Below are 24,306 nucleotides of genomic sequence, written 5' to 3'. Positions count from 1 at the left end.
GTTTGTCTTGTTTGTTTTTGTTTTCATGTTTGGTTCAGTCTGGGGGAGAAAATATACAAGGGTTTCTTTTGAAGATTCTCAGCACCATATGAAAGTATGTCTCCTCCTGAGCTCTGCTGTGCTTTGTGTGGAGGTTGGTTTTCCTCAGGCAGTATTCCATACTGTCCCAATCAAACCTTGTGATAAAATGGGTCTTAACCTTTTCCTCAGGCTCAAGAGAGAGCTGGCTGGTGGACGAGATTAATACTAATCTGTTCCATGTTTCTCTCCCCAGCCTCCCAAAGTGAAATGTCAGACCAGAATATGGCACCCCAACATCGCTGAGACGGGGGAGATCTGTTTGAGGTAATGAACTCTTTCTCACATTGCCAAACACTGATTGGCTTTCATCCTCTGTGTGTGTATTTAAAGGATGGTGATTCAGAAGTGGACTACATGGACAGATTCCAAAGTGTGGTTAGTGGACACAGGAGCCCCAGCAGTGGTCAAGCAGTTTTGTCAGTGGTCAAGCAGTTTTGTGTGTGTGTGTGTGATATATATATATATATATATATGCTGGGGCTGGAGAGAGGAAAACATTTACAGGCAGATTTGATGTCTGACTAGTCTCTAGTTATTCTCAGAACCTTGGAGAGCAGCTAATGACCATACAACAAGAGTGCTGCTGTAAAAATACATCTCTTTATGATAACAAACTGACATCTAGTCATCAGCACATGAAAGGTCAAGAAAAGCAGATATTTTAAGATGCCTGGCTGGCTGACTTTCTTTTGGGATGTCCAATCATTTACAGAGCAATAAATATCACAGGTGAGAATTGTCATGGGGGTACAGGTCTGACTGTAGTAGTAGGCTATTTCTATATTGTGATTTCCGACTTGATGATGGAGATTTTGATTTCTTCTGGTTTCTATTTTCCCAGTTTGTTGCGGGAGCACTCTATCGACGGCACTGGCTGGGCCCCTACGAGAACATTAAAGGTGAGTCTCTAATCACTGTATCACCAGCACCTATAGCTCAGACTGATATCAGTGACCATCTTAATGAACCTCTGTGGTCCCAACGCCTCCACTCTTAAACTAGTAGTGGATCTTTAAAGCACCGTTCACCCTCCTACCCCTGCTCTGAGAGGGAGATGGACACTGCTGCAGGGGGAGGAGAACATGGGAGCCCTGGTCTAAAAGGAGCTTTGTATGTCATAAAAGTATGCAAGGAGTGGAAATTGCCATTCATTGTGGAAGTAGCGATTGCGAAGCGCTTTCAAAATCCCTTACCTGCTTCTTCAGGTTCTTTCTAAGATCTCAACAAGCACAGTGTGTTCTGTAAACTAAGCAGTAACCATGACATTCTATTTCCCACCTGACTTTCTCATCTCTACTACTGAAAGAACACAGTCTTCTCTTGAAAGGAGGGCACTTTCAATTGTGTGAGAGTTTAATGCCATTAGCCCTAATTTCCAGTTGGTAGACTGCAAAACTGAGAATGTAGGATAAATCTCTCTCGGTTTGACCTGGTGAACTTTGCTAAACTTTTTCTACTCTGTGGTGGTGGTCTGCTGCTAACAGGTATTGCTCCTGAGGGAGTTGGCTCACTATGAAGCAGGGCTCCTTGCTTGAAAACCCCAATGGTTTTCCTTTGATAAATGGATCGTGCTTGACCCGAGAGCCTTGATGTTGAACATGTGCTATGCATTGAACTTGCTTTCCATTTCCAGATAGATTTAAGATCCCTTGTCAAAACGTCATTGGGTGTTTCAAATTCCAAACCTAAAGTGAGGGGGGAAAAGTATTTGATCCCCTGCTGATTTTGTACGTTTGCCCACTGACAAAGAAATGACCAGTCTATAATTTTAATGGTAGGTTTATTTGAACAGTGAGAGACAGAAAAACACATGTCAGAAATGTTATAAATTGATTTGCATTTTAATGTGGGAAGTCAGTATTTGACCCCCTCTCAATCAGAAAGATTTCTGGCTCCCATGTGTCTTTTATACAGGTAATGAGCTGAGATTAGGAGCACACTCTTAAAGGGAGTGCTCCTAATCTCAGTTTGTTACCTGTATTAAAGACACCTGTCCACAGAAGCAATCAATCAATCAGATTCCAAACTCTGCATCATGGACAAGACCAAAGAGCTCGCCAATGATGACAGGAAGAAGATTGTAGACCAACACAAGGCTGGAATGGGCTACAAGACCATCGCCAAGCAGCTTGGTGAGAAGGTGACAACAGTTGGTGCGATTATTTGCAAATGGAAGAAACACAAAAGACCTGTCAATCTCCCCCAGCCTTGGGCTCCATGCAAGATCTCACCTCGTGGAATTGCAATGATCATGAGAAAGGTGAGGAATCAGCCCAGAACTACACGGGAGGATCTTGTCAACGATCTCAAGGCAGCTGGGACCATAGTCACCAAGAAAACAATTGGTAACACATTACGCCGTGAAGGACTGAAATCCTGCAGCGCCCGCAAGGTCCCCCTGCTCAAGAATGCACATGTATATGCCCGTCTGAAATTATTCAATGAACATCTGAATGATTCAGAGGACACCTGGGTGAAAGTGTTGTGGTCAGATGAGACCAAAATGGAGCTCTTTGGCATCAACTCAACTCGCCGTGTTTGGAGGAGAAGGAATGCTGCCTATGACCCCAAGAACACCATCCCCACTGTCAAACATGGAGGTGGAAACATTATGCTTTGGGGGTGTTTTTCTGCTAAGGGGACAGGACAACTTCACCGCATCAAAGGGACGATGGACGGGGCCATGTACCGTCAAATCTTGGGTGAGCACCTCCTTCCCTCAGCCAGGGCATTGGAAATGGGTCGTGGATGGGTATTCCAGCATGACAATGACCCAAAACACACGGCCAAGGCAACAAAGGAGTGGCTCAAGAAGAAGCACATTAAGGTCCTGGAGTGGCCAAGCCAGTCTCCAGACCTTAATCCCATAGAAGATCTGTGGAGGGAGCTGAAGGTTCGAGTTGCCAAACGTCAGCCTCGAAACCTTAATGACTTGGAGAAGATCTGCAAAGAGGAGTGGGACAAAATCCCTCCTGAGATGTGTGAAAACCTGGTGGCCAACTACAAGAAACGTCTGACCTCGGGTTTTGCCACCAAGTAATGAGTAATGTTTTGCAGAGGGGTCAAATACTTATTTCCCTCATTAAAATGCAACTTAATTTATAACATTTTTGACATGCATTTTCCTGGATTTTTTGTTGTTATTCTGTCTCTCACTGTTCAAATAAACCTACCATTAAAATTATAGACTGATCATTTCTTTGTCAGTGGGCAAACGTACAAAATCAGCAGGGGATCAAATACTTTTTTCCCTCCCTGTAGGCCTATTAAAGATGTGTTAAAACTTTTCATATGACTTATGACCAGCACATACCACTTTTTTTTACCATTTTCATCTTAATGGTAATATTCTAATATATTTCCAGACAGGAGACAGGGAAGTGACTTTGAAGTCAACCCTGAGGCCTTGATTGTGTCTCACTGGTGTTTCTCTTATCAGAAGCCACTGTGAGTCACAACCCAACCCATCTCTCTGCGTAACGCCTACGTCACATCTTCCGTCTCCTCTCTTCCCCTTTGACACACTGAGATACAGTACCGCTCAAATGGATTCAGTTTATAGTGTCACAGCCACTCTATTTAGGCCCTGAGCTCAAAACTATTGATTACATTGACGGCGAGGGAGATGAGGTGACACTGAAAGGCGACAATATGTTATTGTTGTGCGGTTGCTCGTCTCCTAGACGTCACAGTTGCAATACCTTATACCACACACACACACAGGCACACGGAAAGACACACACACAGGCACACGGAAACACAGATACAAGCACACACACACGCACATTCTCCCTGGCTCGCTCATCGTCTTCTGTTTCTGCAATTCAGGTGTAATTAACAGCTCTGATATCCCCATGACGACGTCCTCAGGTGGTTCCCTGGCTAACTAACGTCTTACTTAGCTACCGATGACACCCACAGCCAGCCAGGGTCATTTACTGCATGATGACTGTTTCAAAAGCCGTTACCGTGGCATGTTTCAAATTCTTATGATGTGAAGTTATTCTCATTAGCCTGACTCAGTTCGTTTTTATGTTGTGATAACATCCAGAATAACCTCCAAGCCTAGCTAAGGTGTGTAAGAAGGATAGGACCTGACTTGAGGCAGTGATGTACAGTAACTATTAGAGAGAATAGGATGCACTGGAGGAATACTAACTGTCAGTTCTGAGGAAAAGATTGGAATCATTAGTCTTTAGGAGGAGGTGATTTAAAAGTCAGTCCCTAAAGTGATGGCCATGGTCTGTTTCCTTGCCTGTTCAGGCTCTTTCTACTGGACACCTGTGATTTTGCGTGTCAGTTTGCCAGCCTAGTAATTGAAGTAATCTGCTGCTGTACATGGTCTGCTTTCCAAATGGCACCCTATTCCTTATATAGTGTGCTACTTTTGACCAGCGCCTATACAGTGGGGCAAAAAAGTATTTAGTCAGCCACCAATTGTGCAAGTTCTCCCACTTAAAAAGATGAGAGGCCTGTAGTTTTCATCATATGTATACTTCAACATTGACAGACAAAATGAGAAAAAAAAACTTTTTTTTTTAAATGAATTGTAATGAATTTATTTGCAAATTACAGTGGAAAATAAGTATTTGGTCAATAACAAAAGTTTATCTCAATACTTTGTTTTATACCCTTTGTTGGCAATGACAGAGGTCAAACGTTTTCTGTAAGTCTTCACAAGGTTTTCACACACTGTTGCTGGTATTATGGCACATTCCTCCATGCAGATCTCCTCGAGAGCAGTGATGTTTTGGGGCTGTTGCTGGGCAACAAAGACTTTCAACTCCCTCCAAAAATGTTCTATGGGGTTGAGATCTGGAGACTGGCTAGGCCACTCCAGGACCTTGAAATGCTTCTTACGAAGCCATTCCTTCGTTGCCCGGGCGGTGTGTTTGGGATCATTGTCATGCTGAAAGACCCAGCCACGTTTCAAGTACTGCAATATATAGGGAATAGGGTGCCATTTGGGACATAGCCTACTTACTATTGGCAGTAGCGGGACCGCAACAGGAAGAGACTGTTGCCGTGTCTGAATACTCATTCTTGTGTTCTAAATAGTAGGCTTTTTGGGTATGAAATAATAGAGCTTTCTTTAGGCAATGAACAACTACTCTGATAGAAAACAGCCTATGTGGCATCGATATTAGTCAGAAAATGTACTACAAAGTGTAAATGGGGATCATTTTTGTCACAAGGTCAGTCTCGTCCAAAACAGAGTTTTGTAAGTGAGTTTGTCATGACTTGAGGTTTGGGTTTTTGATTTCGACAACGCTCACTTGCCCACTAACACAAGATACACAGCTGTGGTCAATCCACTCTATCCATCCTACCGCAGAACACAGACAGCGAGATAGACTTCCCAGCAGCGGTTCAGACATCCAGTGCCTTTTAGAAAGTATTCAGACCCCTTTACATCTTCCACATTTGGTTTTGTTACAGGTTGAATTTTAAATAGATTCAATTCAGATTTTTTGGGTCACTGGCTTACACACACTACCCCATAATGTCAAAGTGGAATTGTGATTTTTACAAATTTTCACTAATTAATAGCTGGAATGTCTTGAATCAATAAGTATTCCACCCCTTTGTTATATGGCAAGCCTAAATACATTCAGGAGTAAAAATGTGCCTAACCAGTCACAAAATAAGTTGCATAGACTCTTTGTGCAATAATAGTGTTTAACATGTATTTTTTTTATGACAACCTCATCTCTCTACCCCACATATACAATTATCTGTAAGGTCCCTTAGTTGAGCGGTAAATACAGAGAGACTCATCCATGCTTTTATTACAAGCAAAATTGACTACTGTAATGCTCTCCTTTCTGGTCTAAGAAAGCGATTGGGCAAATGCAAAACATACAGAATGCTGTAGTGCGTGTACTGACCAAGACCAGACGGAGAGCACACATTACACAGGTTTTAAGGTCTCTGCACTGACTGCCTGTGAGTTTTAGAATACATTTTAAGATTGTTCTATTGGTTTTTAAATCAATCCACAATTGTGCACCCCAATACATGTCAGATATGCTTTTACGTTCTGTACCCAGTAGGTCCTTCAGGTCCTCTGGCACTGGCCTTTTAACTATCCCAAAGCCCAGGACCATGATGCAGGCTTAAGTTATTATGCCCCCAGTCTCTGGATCAGCCTGCCAGAGAAACTGAGGAAACTGTGGGCATATTTAAGAGATCTTAAAACAAATCTTCAACTTTGCTTTTCCTCAGGGTGCTTTTTAGTTCAGTTTGTCATTCTTTTGTTTTTTTATATCTTATGTTTGTTGTGTAGAAAATATTTCAGCTTTTATTTTCACAATTGTTTTTATTAATTAATTTATTGACATTAAATATCCCTTTGAGCATGGTGAAGTTATTAATTACACTTTGAATCAATACACCCAGTGACAGCAAAGATGGACTATTTGCCCCCCCCCCTTACACTGCTGCTACTCTCTGTTGTTATCGTCTTTGCATAGTCACTTTTAATAACTCAACCTACATGTACATATTACTTCAACTAACCGATGCCTCTCGCACATTGACTCTGTACCGATACACCCCTGTATATAGTCTCGCTATTGTTATTTTGCTGCTGTTCTTTAATTACTTGCTACTTTTATTTTTTATTCTTATCCATATATTTTTTTTAACTGCATTGTTGGTTAGGGGCTCGTAAGTAAGCATTTCACTGTAAGGTCTACACCTGTTGTATTTGGCGCATGTGACTAATAAAATTTGATTTGAACAAAGATGCAGGCGTCCTTCCTCCGCTCAGAGATATTCAAGCATAGTGGTGGCTACGTCATGTTGTGTGTGATTGTAACCATTAAGGACTGGGGAGTCTTTCAGGATAATAAAAACAACTTAATGGAGCTAAGCACAGGCAGAGGAAAACCCAGTTGTCTGCTTTCCACCAGACTGGGAGATGAATTTACCTTTCAACAGGACAAAAATGTGACTACATATAAATTCGGTGTGCAAATTACATGCTAAGTACTCTCAGCCAGCAAATGCTATTTGTGTGTCTGAGCCATCAGCTGCCAGTAGCTAGCCCATCGGAACAAGCTCTCTATTAGCTACCAGTAGCTGGTCCATAGGAACACGCTGTCTATTAGCTACCAGTAGCTGGCCCATCGGAACAAGCTCTCTATTAGCTACCAGTAGCTGGTCCATAGGAACAAGCTGTCTATTAGCTACCAGTAGCTGGCCCATAGGAACAAGCTGTCTATTAGCTACCAGTAGCTGGTCCATAGGAACAAGCTGTCTATTAGCTACCAGTAGCTGGCCCATAGGAACAAGCTGTCTATTAGCTACCAGTAGCTGGCCCATAGGAACAAGCTGTCTATTAGCTACCAGTAGCTGGCCCATAGGAACAAGCTGTCTATTAGCTACCAGTAGCTGGTCCATAGGAACACGCTGTCTATTAGCTACCAGTAGCTGGCCCATAGGAACACGCTGTCTATTAGCTACCAGTAGCTGGTCCATAGGAACACGCTGTCTATTAGCTACCAGTAGCTGGCCCATAGGAACACGCTGTCTATTAGCTGCAAGTAGCTGGCCCATAGGAACAAACTGCCTATTAGCTGTCAGTAAGAGGATTCAGGAGGGCTCTGGATAAATGAGCTAGACACTCCCTCAGCACCTAAGGTGTTGGCAGCTATAATAGATTTTGGTACATCTCATTCTCACTCGCTCTCGCTCTCTTTCTCACAGGGTACACAGACCAAGATGAGAAGGAACTATCCCAGTCCTTTATGTTCCAAAGCTCCTACTCTAGTAAATCATGCGAGTCTATTTAAATGCTGAGAAAGCCTTTTGTTAGCCTGCATAGAGTTTCAACCTTGCCTGTGCATATGTTGTTGCGAGTCTCTGACAATGTTGTGTTTATTAGATTCAGTCCCCTCAAAATATTACAGAACAAAATGTCAGTGAGACTGGGTGAGTGTGATCAGCCTGCGAGATTAGCTAGATGAAAATAACAGGGATGCAATGCTTGCTCCTTTCAAATCTTAAATTTTTCAGCTTCAGCCCCCCTCAAGATATTTTTTGGCTCAAAATATCCCAGCACAAAATGTCACAGCTAGACTGGATGAGTGTAATCACCCTCTGAGATTAGCTAGATGAAAATACAAAAAAAGCAATGCAAGCTGCTTTCCAATCATATATCTTCAATGTGACAAATACTTCAGATGATGTCACCCCAAAGTCACACAACACGCCAAAGACAGTGCAGTCGGAAAGTATTCAGACCCCTCGACTTTTTTCCACATTTCTTTACGTTACAGCCTTCTAAAATGTATTAAATAACTGTTTTTTCCTCATCAGTCTACAGACAATACCCCATAATGACAAAGCAAAAACAGGTTTTTACAAATGTGTTATATTTACATAAGTATTCAGACCCTTTTGCTTTTAAGCTCCGGTGCATCATCTTTGAGATGTTTCTACAACCTAATTGGATTCCACCTGTCTATTTAAGGTCCCACGGTTGACAGTGCATGTCAGAGCAAAAACCAAGGCATGAGGTCGAAGGAATTGTCCGTAGAGCTCCGAGACGACAAGATTGTGTCGAGGCACAGATCTGGGGAAGGGTACCAAAACATTTCTGCAGCATTGAAGGTCCCCAAGAACACAGTGGCCTCCATAATTCTTAAATGGAAGAAGTTTGGAACCACCAAGACTCTTCCTAGAGCTGGCCGCCCAGCCAAACTGAGCAATCGTAGAGAAAAAGAGCTTTAGTCTGGGAGGTGATCAAGATACCCAATGGTCACTCTGATAGAGCTCCAGAGTTCCTCTTTGGAGATGGGAGAACCTTCCAGAAGGACAACCATCTCTGCAGCACTCTACCAATCAGGCCTTTATGGTAGAGTGGCCAGACAGAAGCATCTCCTCAGCACATGACAGCCCGCTTGGCGTTTGCCAAAGGGAACCTAAAGGACAAGATTCTCTGGTCAGATTAAACCAATATTGAACTCTATGGCCTGAATGCCAAGTGTCACGTCTGGAAGAAAACTGGCACCATCCCTACTGTGAAGCATGGTGATGGCAGCACCCACATGCTGTGGGGATATTTTGTCAGCGGCAGGGACTGGGAAACGAGTCAGTATCGAGGGAAAGATGAACCGAGCAAAGTACAGAGAGATCCTCTGAGATCTTCGGGACAGGACTCAATGTCCTTGAGTGGCCCAGCCAGAGCCCTGACTTGTACCCGATCTAACATCTCTGGAGAGACCTGAAAATGGCTGTGCAGCGACGCTCCCCATCCAACCTGACAGAGCTTGAGGGGATCTGCAGAGAAGAATGGGAGAAACTCCCCAAATACAGACTTGGGGCTGTTATCGCTGCCAAAGGTGCTTCAACAAAGTATTGAGTAAAGGGGTGGAATACTTATTAATACTTATTTAAATGTGATATATATATAAAATATTTTATATCTATATATATTATATATATATATATATATATTATATATATATTTTTATATATATATATTTTATATATAGATATATTTTATATATAGATATATTTTATATATATTTTATATATAGATATATTTTATATATATATATATATTTTATATATATATATATTTTATATATATATATATTTTATATATATATATATTTTATATATATATATATTTTATATATATAGATATATTTTATATATATAGATATTTTATATATAGATATTTTGTATATATATATATTGATATTTTATATATATATTTTTTTTATATATATATATTATATTTTATATATATTTTATATATATATATATATATATATATATATATATTTTATATATATATATACATTTTATATATATATAAAAAAATATATATATATATTTTATATATATAAAAAAATATATATATATATTTTATATATTTTATATATATTTATATATTTATATATTTAAATATATATATATTTAAATATATATATATATATTTAAATATATATATATTTAAATATATAAATATATAAATATATATAAAATATATAAAATATATATATATATATATATATACACACACAAAATACTCCATAATGACAAAGCAAAAACTAATATATATATTTAAATATATATATTAGATTTTGCTTTGTCATTATGGAGTATTTTGTGTGTATATATGTATATATATATATATATATACACACACAAAATACTCCATAGTGACAAAGCAAAAACTAATATATATTAGTTTTTGCTTTGTCACTATGGAGTATTTTGTGTCGATTAATGAGGGAAAAATAGGATTTCATCCATTTTAGAATAAGGATGTAATGTAATAAAATTTGGAAAAAGTCAAGAGGTCTGAATACTGCACTGCATCCCCTGCTCCATTAAATCTTTAATTCCACATTTCCTAAAGACTTTTCATCCAATTGACCTATCGGTCAGTGCACCGATGGGTCAATTGAGCTTGGAATGAGCGAAACAAAAGAGACTATCATTCAAACCTTATGCGGTGACCCATGGCCAATCAATTGATTCAATCAGTGGAGAGAATACCTCCAGCCTCTGAAAGTCTTCTCTCAATCACAAGGGTATCAACAGTTATCAGTTGTTGTATCCTTGAGCGATGAGGAATTCTGGATTTCCTCTCCTGTCCTCTTCCCTCCTTTTCTCTGTCCTGTCTTCCATCTGTGACAAACAGTACAGGCCAAAACATGAGTCATTTTGGCACTATGCCATTTTCATTATTTTTCCATTAAATGTCTCATCAGAGGTATGTGAAATTTGAAATGCACGTTTGAGGTGGGGAGGGGTTTCCCTCCAATTTATGCCTTGGACACAAATCGGTATCGGATGAGTCAAAATTATTTGGGTATGAGTTTTAAAAGTGAGATTTACACAGGATAGTTACTTTAAGGCAGAGCTCAAAGATTTCTTAAACCTGTTCCCAGACTATTGGCTGTGCTCTGCAGACCACAGTTCCTAACCTTGCACGATTACAGACAGACAAATAGCCTGTGGCTCCTTCTGCAGGTGTAATTAATTCCATGGTTCCTGTCCTTCGATGGCCCCATGATCTGGTGGCCACTTAGCCTCATGCTTAATCGGTGTATTGACTAGGGGTGTGGACATTTAAACTGAATTGGGATCTTTAACTTTTAGAGAAAAATCTCTAACCGAAAATAACTATTTGTATTTTATTTTTTACACAATTAAAATCAGTTTGGTAAACACAAATATACAACTAACAGGTCCAGGTCATCATCATAAAGGGAAAACGTTTTTTTAAACCATTTTTATTTTATTTGACCTTTTATTTAATTAGGCAAGTCAGTTAAGAACAAATTCTTATATTTTCAATGACGGCCTAGGAACAGTGGGTCAACTGCCTTGTTCAGGGGCAGAACGACAGATTTTCACCTTGTTAGCTCGGGGATTCGATCGTGCAACCTTTCAATTACTTGTCCAATGCTCTAACCACTAGGCTACCTGCCGCCCTAACGCAACAACGCTGTAATGGTAGGAGGAGATATGCATATATCAAATGATTTTCCATGGCTATAAAGCGCTCTACACGTTACATATCTTTAACAATAATAATGGCAGAGAGTGAGACGGAAGTGACGGCAGCGATGTCCTTTATGGCAATACTTAGAGAACTTAAATGAAAAGGTGGTGAAATGCAAACTTTGCGAGGTGGAATTGAGCTACAGTGGTAGCTTAACCATCTGAAAGGGAGGCACCATGGGACCCAAGCCATTGCTGGCAGCAGCGCAGGCCCCCCCAACAACAGACGTTAGACAGGCTTTTCACACAAACAAATGCGATTAAGGGATGGCGTGAGAAAATCACAGCGCTGACTACTGAAATTATTGCAGTTGATATGCAGCCATTGTCAATGGTAGAGCATGTTGGCTTCAATGGGCGCTGATGGCATATCTAGAACCAGACTACAAGATGCTACGTGATGTCCCGGGTGGAGAAATTGTACTATGATTTGTCTGTAAGTACAAAGTGCACCATGCGTGGCGTTAACAGATTGTTGGACGTCTATGAACACGCTGCACTGCAACGAGCCATCACATTGATGAGAAGTGGGGCATGAAGTCCCATGTACTGACCATTGAGAACATGGAGGAGAGGCAGCAGAGAACCCAAAAGCATCATTAATCACCATCATCGCTGAGTGGATGGGGGGCAGCAGCTGTTTGGTAGCCAGGACTGCAGTAGATTGAACTGCATCATGCCCTAGCTGTCATACTCAGGATCATATCTGCATTGTGAATTCACATGTCATTTTATGATTTATCGTTTTAACCCCCTAACATCAATGTCCACGCCCCCGCGGAAATCTAATCGCCATAACAAATCAATCCCTATGATGTGTTTTTTTGCATTGGATGTAACGCGGTTCGGCAGTGAAAAGTGACCGAGCTAGAATGATGTTTGTCAAAATCATCTGTAGCATCTGAATGGTTTGGCCTACAAAATATTACGATCCCTCTATTGACCCCTCTATGGGCGAGACTCTCACGAACACAATGGTTTTTGCAGTTTTTGCTCTACGACCCCCACAAGTGTCTCGGGACTCGGTACAGCTGATCTGCCAACTTCTATCTATAGCATCCGAACAGTTTGGTCAACACACTAATATGACCCCTTTGTGGAAAGGTGAGAGACTCTCACAAACACGTACATGTCGGTTGTTTTGCTCTAGAACAGCCCCAGGCCTCTGTCAAAAGAGTGTGCAAAGCTGTCGTCAAGACCAAGGGTGGCTACTTTGAAGAATCTAAAATATATTTTGATTTGTTTAACACTTTTTATGGTTACTACATGATTCCAAATGTGTTATTTCATAGTTTTGATGTCTTCACCATTATTCTACAATGTAGGAAATTGTACAAATAAAGAAAAACCCTTGAATGAGTAGGTGTGTCCAAACTGTTTTTAACTTCACGGGGTCTTAAAATTCCAAATCAAATAGCAAAATTATCTTCGGTATGACCTTCTTAAAACAATTCCATATAGATTAGTATAACCCCACACCCCCCTGCTTAGACGAGGCTTACGAGAGTCTTATGAGTTAAACAGGAAAAAAATGGCAGTTTAAATGTTAAGACAAATTGTACATTTGTCACATCCCTAGTCATTGACAGGCCAATATCCTCTGTCCCTTGTCGATGAGCACTGAGAGTGTATGAGAGGACTGCACCTGACTGTTTTAACCACTGTGGGGGAAAGAGGGGGTGCTGGATGACACACGCACTAACACTGTCTTGTTGGGTAGATTAATCCAAGCAAGGGCTGTTTTGGAACATCCAGGTTACCAGATTTTGTATAATAAAGCCCTCAGACTGTTCATCCATACAGTACGTCCTAACCCTAGCCTCGGGTGCACTGTTTGGGAGTTTATACCTCTGTTGAGCACCCTGCTATCTCCCTCTGTCCCGCACTTTTTCCTGCTACTCTCTGCACCACTCTCCCAGCCTCTCCTACTGTCCCCCACCAATCAATACAGTATGGATCACTGGCCCTCTCTCTGAATCTGTAGTCTACTGTGAGATTTGACTTTGTTCTGTGACCCGGAACTCAAACGTCTAATAACAGACTAGGGTAAAAATGTTTTCCTCTGATTAATCCAGCCTACACACTGTAAAGAGAGTAGTGTGGTGTGTGTGTGTGTGTGTGTGTGTGTGTGTGTGTGTGTGTGAGAGAGAGGGTCTTGATTGTGTTTGGTGAGAGTTTTACCCTTGACCACTGCCTTGTACTCTCCCTCATGTGTGCTAAAGAATGAGGAGAAATTGATTTCACTAGAGCGACATACACCTTTTATCAGGTAGTTGCGGTAGACAGAAGTGTATATTGTTATTTTGCAGTCCTACCAGGTTGCTTTAAATGAAGATCAAACTAATTCTAGAAAAGAGCAGGTAAAATTTTTTTAACAAGTTTTATTTTTTTATTGTAGAAGTTGGCCTGGGGCATTCTCTATGATAAGTGTGTTGTGTTGTGGAGAGGGTGACACTGTCCCTCTTTGCTGTCACCTCTCCTGTGCAGCACAGCTCCAACCCACGCAGCTACTGTCACCTTTCCCCTCCTCGACCAGGCAGCTCACACACACACACACAGTGCCTTCCGAAAGTATTCATACCCCTTGACTTATTCCACATTATGTTGTTACAGCCTGAATTCAAAATGGATTAAATGTTTCTCACCCATCTACACACAATACCCCACAATGACAAAGTAAAAACATGTTTTTAGAAATGTTTGTAAATATATTGAAAAGGAAATAGGTCTGTATCTCATTTACATAAGTAATTACACCCCTGAGTAATTTCTTGGCAGAAGCACCTTAGGCGGCTTTTAGTATGTTTTTATCAGCTTTGCGCATCTGTATTTGGGGATTTTTTTTCCTTCTCATTCTTCCTTGCAGATTTTCTCAAGCTCTGTTCAATTAGATGGTGAGCTCCTGGGAACAGCAATCTTCAAGTCTTTCGACGGATTTTCAATGGGATTCAAGTCTGGGCTTTGTCTGGGCCGCTCAAGAACTTTCTTATTCTTGTTCTGAAGCCATTCTAGCGTTGCTTTGGCTGTATGTTTGGGGTCATTATCTTCTTGGAACGTAAATCTTGGGCCCAGTCTATTGTCATTTGCACTCTGAAGCAGCTTCTCCTCAAGGATTTGCCAGCATTTGGCTCCATTCATTGCCAACTCTATCCTGACCAGTCTGAGTCCCTGCCTCTGGAAAGCATCCCCATAGCATGATGCTGCCACCACCATGCTTCACGGTAGGGATGGTGTTTGACATGTAATGAGCTGTGTCTGGGTTTTTTTCCACAGATATATAGCGCTTAGCATTCAGGCCAAATAGTTAAATTTTTCTCTCATCAGACCACATAATCTTTTGCCTTATAGTCAGTCTTTCACGTGCCTTTTTGCAAACTCCTGGTGTACTGTCGTGCCTTTTTTCTCAGGAGTGGCTTCCGTCTGGCACTCTCCAATGAAGCCCAGGGGCCGGATTCACAAAACATTACTTATGAAAAAACATAAGTTCATAAGAGTTCGTAAATGCAATTCCTCAAAATGTTCTTAGGAATTCGTAGTTTTTTTTAGGAACTTCGTCAATATCTTCTTATGTGGCATTGACGTTAGTGATGTGCTTGAAACCAATAAATAACCCTATGTGGCAGGAATGATTGGATTTTGTTATTTTTCACACATTATAGCTGTCAGACTAGCTATGTCAAAATCCAAAATGGATAACCAAGAAAAGATTTTTGAAGTGATGGTGGAGGAAATAGCAGCCAGGAAAAGGTTGCTGTTGGGGAGACTTGATAACTGCGGGGTCACTGCAGAGACCAAAAAGAAAGGATTGGTGTGAGTTGCAGAGTCTGTCTCTGCCGTCAGGGGTATGGCAAGGGACAGTGACGCCATAAAGAAGTGGTCCGACATCAAGTCGGCTGCTAAGAAGAAGGGAGCTGACAGACCATTCATGTGGACCAGCTGGAAGAGAAGGTGATGTCCATCATGACAATGGTGGTAGAGGGACTGTGCGACTGCCAAAATAGCTAACGACTTTAACATTAGCCAAGTTTTCTTTGCAAATTGACGAGATAGCACTAGCTATTTAACACTTCTAGAATATTGTTAATTACTAGCTATCGAGATCATTTGTGTTCTTGCTGTATTTAAATATCCGGTAACCAACTGTGTCTGTGGCACAAGAAAACGTTCATGTTTACAAAAGTATCCATTTGTCTCATGACAAGGGTTTAGTTGTCCTAAAGTTAAGTACATTTCCAAGAAGAAATCCTAAAGCATTATTTTTAACAATCTCATTTCTTAACTTTTTTCTTAGGAAGAAACTTAGGATAAACCTTAAGAACATTTCCAATAACTTTATTGAGAAATAGCAACTTTGCTTAGCTTTCTTCTTAACTATAGACTTGTGAAAAAATGGCAGTTAAGAAGAAATTTCTTCTTAACAAGGTTTTGTGAATCCGGCCCCAGATTGGTAAAGAGCTGTGGAGATTGTTGACCTTCTGGCAGTTTCTCCCATCTCAGCCAAGAAACTCTGTAGTTCTGTCAGAGGGGTCATTGGGTTCTTGATCACCTCCCTGTGCAAGGTCCTTCTTGCCTGGTTGCTCAGTTTGGCCTTACAGCCAGGTCTAGGCAGGTCTGCGTAGTTCCATATTTTTTTTAAATTTCCCAATGATGGAGACCACTGTGCTCTTGGGAAACCTTCAACACTAGAAATAGTTTTATACCCTTCCCTCAGAGATCTATGGACAGTTCCTTGGACATCATGGTATAGTTTCTGCTCTGACATGCACTGTCAGCTGTGGGAGCTTGTATTGTGTTTTCTCATGTCCAAACAATTGAATTGGCCACCAGTGGACTCAAATCAAGTTGTAGTGACATCTCAATGATGATAAAAGGAAATTGGAGGCACTTGTGCTCAATTTGGAGTGTCATAGCACAGGGTGTGAATACTTAAGTACAGTGCATTCGACCCTTGACCTTTTACACATTGTGTTACATTACAGCCTTATTCTAAACTTAATTCAATTGTTTTTCCCCCTCGATCTACACACAATACCCAATCATGACAAAGCAAAAACATGTTTTTTTTTTTACATGTATTTAACATAAACTGATATCACGTTTACATAAGTATGCAGACCCTTTACTCAGTACTTTGTTGAATCGCTTTTGGATCGGGAGCATCGCTGAACAGCAATTTTCAGGTCTCTCAGAGATGTTTGATCAGATTCAAGTGTGGGCTCTGGCTGGGCCAATCAAGGACATTGAGTCTTGTCCCAAAGCCACTGCGTTGTCTTGGTTGTGTGCTTAGGGTCGTTGGTGAACCTTGGCCCCAGTCTGAGAACCTGCTCCAGCGCACTCAGGACTTCATCAAGGATCTCTCTGTACTTTTGCTCTGTTAATATTTCCCTCGATTGTGACTAGTCTCCCAGTCCCTGCTGCTGAAAAACATCCCCACAGCATGATGCTGCCACCACCATGCTTCACTGTAGGGATGGTGCCAGGTTTCCTCCAGACATGACGCTTGGAATTCAGGCCAAAGAGTTCAATCTTGGTTTCATCTGACCAGAGGATCTTGTTTCTCATGCTCAGAGTCCTTTATGTGCCTTTTGGCAAATTCCAAGTGGACTGTCATGTGCGTTTTACTGAGGAGTGGCTTCCGTTTCGCCACTCTACCATAAAGGCCTGATTGGTGGAGTGCTGCAGAGATGGTTGTCCTTCTAGAAGGTTGTCCCATCTCCACATAGGAACTTTGGAGCTCTGTCAGAGTGACCATTGGGTTCTTGGTCTCCTCCCTGACCAAGGCCCTTCTCCCCCAATTGCTCATTTTGGCCGGGCTGCCAGCTCTAGGAAGAGTCTTGGTGGTTCCAAACTTCTTCCATTTAAGAATGATGTATACCACTGTGTTCTTGGACTTTCAATACTTTTTTTGTACCCTTCCCCAGAGCTGTGCCACGACACAATCCTGACTCAGAGCTCTACGGACAATTCCTTCGACCTCGTGGCTCTGACATGCACTGTCAACCATGGGACCTTATGTGTGTGCCTTTCCAAATCATATCCAATAAATTGGATTTAGCACAGGTGGACTCCGATCAAGTTGTAGAAACTCTCAAGGATGATCAATAGAAACAGGATACACCTGAGCTCAATTTCAAGTCTCATAGCAAAGGGTCTGAATAGTTACAGTGGGGAGAACTGAGAAGTATTTGATACACTGACAATTTTGCAGGTTTTCTTACTTACAAAGCATGTAGAGGTCTGTAATTTTTATCATAGGTACACTTCAATTGTGAGAGACGGAATCTAAAACAAAAATCCAGAAAATGACATTGTATGATTTTTAAGTAATTCATTTACATTTTATTGCATGACATAAGTATTTGAAACATCAGAAAAGCAGAACTTAATATTTGGTACAGAAACCTTTGTTTGCAATTACAGAAATCATATGTTTCCTGTAGTTCTTGACCAGGTTTGCACACACTGCAGCAAGGATTTTGGCACACTCCTCCATACAGACCTTCTCCAGATCCTTCAGGTTTCGGGGCTGTCACTGGGCAATACGGACTTTCAGCTCCCTCCAAAGATTTTCTATTGGGTTCAGGTCTGGAGACTGGCTAGGCCACTCCAGGACCTTGAGATGCTTCTTGCGGAGCCACTCCTTAGTTTCCCTGGCTGTGTGTTTCGGGTCATTGTCATGCTGGAAGACCCAGCCATGACCCATCTTCAATGCTCTTACTGAGGGAAGGAGGTTGTTGGCCAAGATCTCGCGATATATGGCCCCATCCATCCTCCCCTCAATACGGTGCAGTTGTCCTGTCCCCTTTGCAGAAAAGCATCCCCAAAGAATGATGTTTCCACCTCCATGCTTCACGGTTGGGATGGTGTTCTTGGAGTTGTACTCATCCTTATTCTTCCTCCAAACACGGCGAGTGGAGTTTAGACCAAAAAGCTCTATTTTTGTCTCATCAGACCGCATGACCTTCTCCCATTCCTCTGAATCATCCAGATGGTCATTGGCAAACTTAAGACAGGCCTGGACATGCGCTGGCTTGAGCAGGGGGACCTTGCGTGCGCTGCAGGATTTTAATCCATGATGGCGTATTTTGTTACTAATGGTTTTCTTTGAGACTGTGGTCCCAGCTCTTTTCAGGTATTTGACCAGGTCCTGCCGTGTAGTTCTGGGCTGATCTCTCACCTTCCTCATGATCATTGATGACCCACGAGGTGAGATCCTGCATGGAGCCCCAGACCGAGGATAATTGACAGTCTTCTTGAACTTCTTCCATTTTCTAATAATTGCGCCAACAGTTGTTGCCTTCTCACCAAGCTGCTTGCCTATTGTCCTGTAGCCCATCCCAGCCTTGTGCAGGTCTACAATTTTATCCCTGATGTCCTTACACAGCTCTCTGGTCTTGGCCATTGTGGAGAGGTTGGAGTCTGTTTGATTGTGTGTGTGGACAGGTGTCTTTTATACAGGTAACGAGTTCAAACAGGTGCAGTTAATACAGGTAATGAGTGGAGAACAGGAGGGCTTCTTAAAGAAAAACTAACAGGTCTGTGAGAGCTGGAATTCTTACTGGTTGGTAGGTGATCAAATACTTATGTCATGCAATAAAATGCAAATTAATTACTTAAAAATCATACAATATGATTTTCTGGATTTTTGTTTTAGATTCCATCTCTCACAGCTGAAGTGTACCTATCTTAAGAAGTACAGACCTCTACATGCTTTGTAAGTTGGAAAACCTGCAAAATCGGGAGTGTATCAAATACTTGTTCTGCCCACTGTATGTAAATAAGGTATTTGTTTTTAATTTTGTATATCAGTTGAAGTCGGAAGTTTACATACACTTAGGTTGCAGTCATCAAAACTATTTTTTTTCAACCACTCCACAAATTTCTTGTTAACAAACTATAGTTGACAAGTTGGTTAGGACATCTACTTTGTACATGACACAAGTCATTTTTCCAACAATTGTTTACAGACAGATTATTTCACTTATAATTCACTGTATCACAATTCCAGTTGGTCAGAAGTTCACGTACACTAAGTTGACTGTGCCCTTAAACAGCTTGGAAAATTCCAGAAAATTATGTCATGGCTTTAGAAGCTTCTGATAGGTTAATTGACATCATTTGAGTCAATTGGAGGTGTACCTGTGGATGTATTTGAAGGCCTACCTTCAAACTCAGTGAAAATCTAAAGAAATCAGCCGAGACCCCAGAAAAAAAAAATTGTAGACCTCCACAAATCTGGTTCATCCTTGAGAGCAATTTCCAAATGCCTGAAGGTACAACGTGAACTATTATTTGTACTGATGAACAAGTATAAACACCATGGGACCACGCAGCGATCATACCACTCAGGAAGAGGACTCCGTCTGTCTCCTAGAGATTAACGTACTTTGGTGCGAAAAGTGCAAATCAATCCCAGAACAACAGCAAAGGACCTTGTGAAGATGCTGGAGGAAACAGGTACAAAAGTGTCTATATCCACAGAAAAACGAGTCCTATATCAACATAACCTGAAAGGCCGCCGCTCAGCAAGGAAGAAGCCACTGCTAAAAAAAGCCAGACTACGGTTTGCAACTGCACATGGGTACAAAGATTGTACTTTTTGGAGAAATGTCCTCTAGTCTGATGAAACAAAATCAGAACTGTTTGGCTATAATGACCATCTTTATGCTTAGAGGAAAAAGGGGGAGGCTTGCAAGCCGAAGAACACCATCCCAACCGTGAAGCACGGGGGTGGCAGCATCATGTTGTGGGGATGATTTGCTGCAGGAGAGACTGGTGTACTTCACAAAATAGATGACATTGTGAGGTAGGAAAATTGTGGATATATTGAAGCAACATCTCAAGACATCAGTCAGGAAGTTAATGATTGGTTGCAAATGGTTCTTCCAACTGGACAGTGACCCAAGCATACTTCCAAAGTTGTGGCAAAATGGTTTAAGGACAACAAAGTCAAGGTATTTGAGTGGCCATCACAAAGCCATAGAAAATGTGTGGGCAGAACTGAAAAGGCGTGTGCGAGCAAGGAGGCCTACAAACCTGACTCAGTTACACCAGCTCTGTCAGGAGGAATGGGCCAAAATTCACCCAACTTATTGTGGGAAACTTGTGGAAGGCTACCCAAAATGTTTGACCCAAGTTAAACAATTTAAAGGCAATGCTACCAAATATTAATTGAGTGTATGTAAACTTCAGACCCACTGGGAATGTGATGAAAGAAATAAAAGCTGAAATAAATCATTCTCCCTACTATTATTCTGACATTTCACATTCTTAAAATAAAGTGGTGATCCTAACTGACCTAAGATCGGGAATTTTTACTAGGATTAAATGTCAGGAATTGTGAAAACTGAGTTTAAATCTATTTGGCTAAGGTATGTGAACTTCCGACTTCAACTGTACATTTGTAAAAATGTCAAAAACAACTATTTTTGCTTTGTCATTATGGGTTATTGTGTGTAGATTGAGGAAAAAAATGTAATTAATAAATTTTAGGATAAGGCTGTAACGTAACAAAATGTGGAAAAAGTCAAGGGGTCTGAATACGTTCCAAATGCACTGTAAATTAGATTTCTGAATTTTATTTTCAATATGTTTTTTCAGAAATATTTAAATACATGTGGTCACCTTCTCATTATGGGGTATTGTGTGTAGATGGGTGAAAATTATATTTAATCCATTTTCAATTCAAGTTCTAACAGATCAAAATGTTTAAGTCAAGGGGTATGATTACTTTCTGACGGCATTGTACACAGTGGCAAAAAAAAGTATCAAATTGTCATACTTGAGGAAAAGTAAATATACCTTAAAAGCTAATGACTCAAGTGAAGGTCACCCAGTAAATTACTATTTGAGTAAAAGTCTAAAAGTATTTGGTTTTAAATGTACTTAAGTATTAAAAGTATAAATATTTTTAAATGTCTAATATTAAGCAAACCAGACAACACGATTTTCTTGTTTTTTTTAAATTTACGGATAGCCAAGAGCACAGTTCAACACTAAGACATCATTTACAAACAGCATTTGTGTTTAGTGAGTCTGCCAAATCAGAGGCAGTAGGGATGACCAGGGATGTTATCTTGATTACTGTGTGAATTAGACCATTTTCCTGTTCTTAAACAAGTACTTTTGGGTGCCAGGGAAAATGTAAGGAGTAAAAAGTACATTATTTTCTTTAGGAATGTAGTGGAGTAAAAGTTGTCAAAAATATAAATGGTTAATTATAGATACCCCCAAAAAACGACTTAAGTTAAACTACTTTTAAATACTACTTAAGTACTTTACACCACTGACTGTGCACACGAACACAGTCACTCAGACGCACAACATCTGTGCAAATAGATAGGCATACACACACATTTAGCTTTGTTTATCTCACACACAAAGACAGCATACTTGAATAATTTTGGAGCGACAGCCTGCCTGGCAAAAATAGTTTTTCCTAATTTGTCTATCCATCCTATTCACCACTCACATGCCCAACACTTACTTCTGCCAATATAAAGTGCTCTCATTTCTCTTTCATAACCTCAGTTCTTCCTCCTCCACAATTTCTCCCACGGTCTCACTATTCACTGAAAATAGACTCCTTTGGCTTATGCAAGTGGTTATGTTATCCTTATCACTTTGTTAGTGCGGGTTAGTTTCCCTGTAGGATATCACCTTAGAAATAACAGGAACAGAGGAAGAGCAATGACTGGTGACTGTCTTCCTATTTGTTAATGTGTGTTGTTGGTTCTCTTTATTCATCATTCTAAACGGATACGGTAGACTATCTGATGGACGGTGCATTGGTAACAAGTCATAGGCCAATACTTCTGTGTATTGTTATTTATCATGGTCTACATCAAGCTGTGGGTCCTGCATTAGAATCAAGTCGGATATTTGTAAGGCATTTAAACATCAGGCTAATTATGCACCGTAGTTGTTTCAAGGTCAAGAGCTGGATCTTGTTAAAAAAATATATCCCAGATGGGGGATCAACCGTATGGAGATATAAGATCATTAAAATAGAGGGCAGGTCCTGTAGAGAAAGGTATTGACTATATTTCATTTAAATGCAAATCCACCAACTGTCAAACATGGCCTCTGCCAGCACTGCAGTTTGCATCACAGCCCAGGAAAATATTTGTTTTTATTCCAAGTACGTTTTATTTCTTCACTTGCAATCAATTGTCTTCTGCTTTTGGATGGCACCATCCTTTGTTTTATAATGAAATGGCAAAGTGATAAGAGCAAATTGGGCCCATCGCCTTTGAAAAGCAGATATATGCCTCGCAGAAAAGAAATCGCCGTTAGGGTTGGTATCCATTAACAGTAGTGTTTCCTTGTTCTAATGAGCCTTTCATTCTCATCCTCCCCTTCAATGCATTGACTGTCTTTGGTTTAACCCCATCAATATCATGCCAAATGTATTGAACACACAGCATGCATTTTGTATTCGTGTATCATGATCTGTACAAATAAGCACCAATCCACAAATGTAAAAATCACGCCAGGTAATTCAACTATTTGGGCCAGCTAATACAACTGTACACCGCAATAGTGTTGCAAATATAGAGTAATGTAGGGCTAGGGTTTCAATTATTTACATTGGACTTAGTGGTTAACATATTATGCCTACCACACTATAATTTCTACAGCCTTGAAAGGCAGGCATCAACATGGCCGAATGAGAGGCTGCCAGCGATTTATAGAAATCGCTTCTACGGGTACACATCTTTTTCAATGAATTCAAGTCCCTTTCTACGCGTGAGAACATTCATTTTCTTGTTGTTAAATTCCTGCCAAAAGTCAGGTGACCTAAGCGCTTCCAAATATGGATTTGCAGGTTTGCCATATCTGTCATGTTTGCGCATATCTCTCCTATGAGCAAATCTTTATGCCAGTCATTTTAATTAAGACTCTTGGAAATGACCTGCATATCTGCAGGTATACTTTTTTTTGGAATGCAATCTATCGATTTACAAATACAAATCAAAAGGTGTTTGTTTGTGGATAGTGATTTACATTTGTGCATTGGTACTAATTTGTACAGATCATGATACACATACAAAATGCATGCTGTGTGTTCACAATACATTTGGCTTGATATTGATCCCGTACATCACTCCCTGTGGGGTCTACTTGATTTAACTGAGTGTTCTTGATTTAACCTTATGACTCCCTGTGGAGTACACTATATTAGACCCTTTCATTCCCTGAGGAGTGTCCTCATTTTAACCCTGTTACTCAAACAAATACGTTTGGAACTGGACAGGGCTTTGGATCATTATTTTCCTCATAAATCTCAGCTCATAGCCAACTGACAACTAAATAGAAAACAAAAACATGTTGTTGTCGTCCCCCCCCCCCCAATCAGTTCGTTTATTCTCCAGAATGTGTCAATACGTATTAAACCTCCATGTGGCACAAGTCTATGGCATTATCAGTTGACAGGGGAATAGAGTTGAATGTCCACACTGACGTCCTCTAAGTGAAGCTAGCATACATTAATACATTAAGAGCTATTTTGTAAGGGTAATTGTTTACACGTCGCCCGTCGACATCTCATTATGTTTAATGATTCATGAATTAACACACCCTTTGCAAAGACTGAGACGCTCAATTAAAAGAGCCAGTGTCCTCTTTTTTTATTTTTTTATTTTATGTCCTCAAAATATATATGTTAATGAATACCCATCATACCGTTCTTCGGTGTTT

The 24,306-nt window shown here is 40.5% G+C and overlaps 1 protein-coding gene across 5 annotated transcripts in view; it reads left to right on the top strand.

Annotated features, from left to right (window-relative positions):
- Positions 1-24,306, top strand: part of LOC112237888 (NEDD8-conjugating enzyme UBE2F) — a 94,303-nt gene that overhangs the window by 54,457 nt on the left and 15,540 nt on the right. For all 5 annotated transcript variants that reach the window (XM_024406485.2, XM_024406499.2, XM_024406492.2 and 2 more), the window contains 2 exons: positions 275-345; positions 923-980. In XM_024406485.2, the coding sequence (XP_024262253.1) occupies positions 275-345; positions 923-980 (129 nt within the window). The remainder of the gene's footprint in view (positions 1-274; positions 346-922; positions 981-24,306) is intronic.

The sequence above is a fragment of the Oncorhynchus tshawytscha genome, linkage group LG03 (assembly GCF_018296145.1).
Source record: "Oncorhynchus tshawytscha isolate Ot180627B linkage group LG03, Otsh_v2.0, whole genome shotgun sequence".
Lineage (NCBI taxonomy): Eukaryota > Metazoa > Chordata > Actinopteri > Salmoniformes > Salmonidae > Oncorhynchus > Oncorhynchus tshawytscha.
Note: the sequence above shows the minus strand (reverse complement) of the source record. Positions and strands in the feature narration are given on the sequence as shown.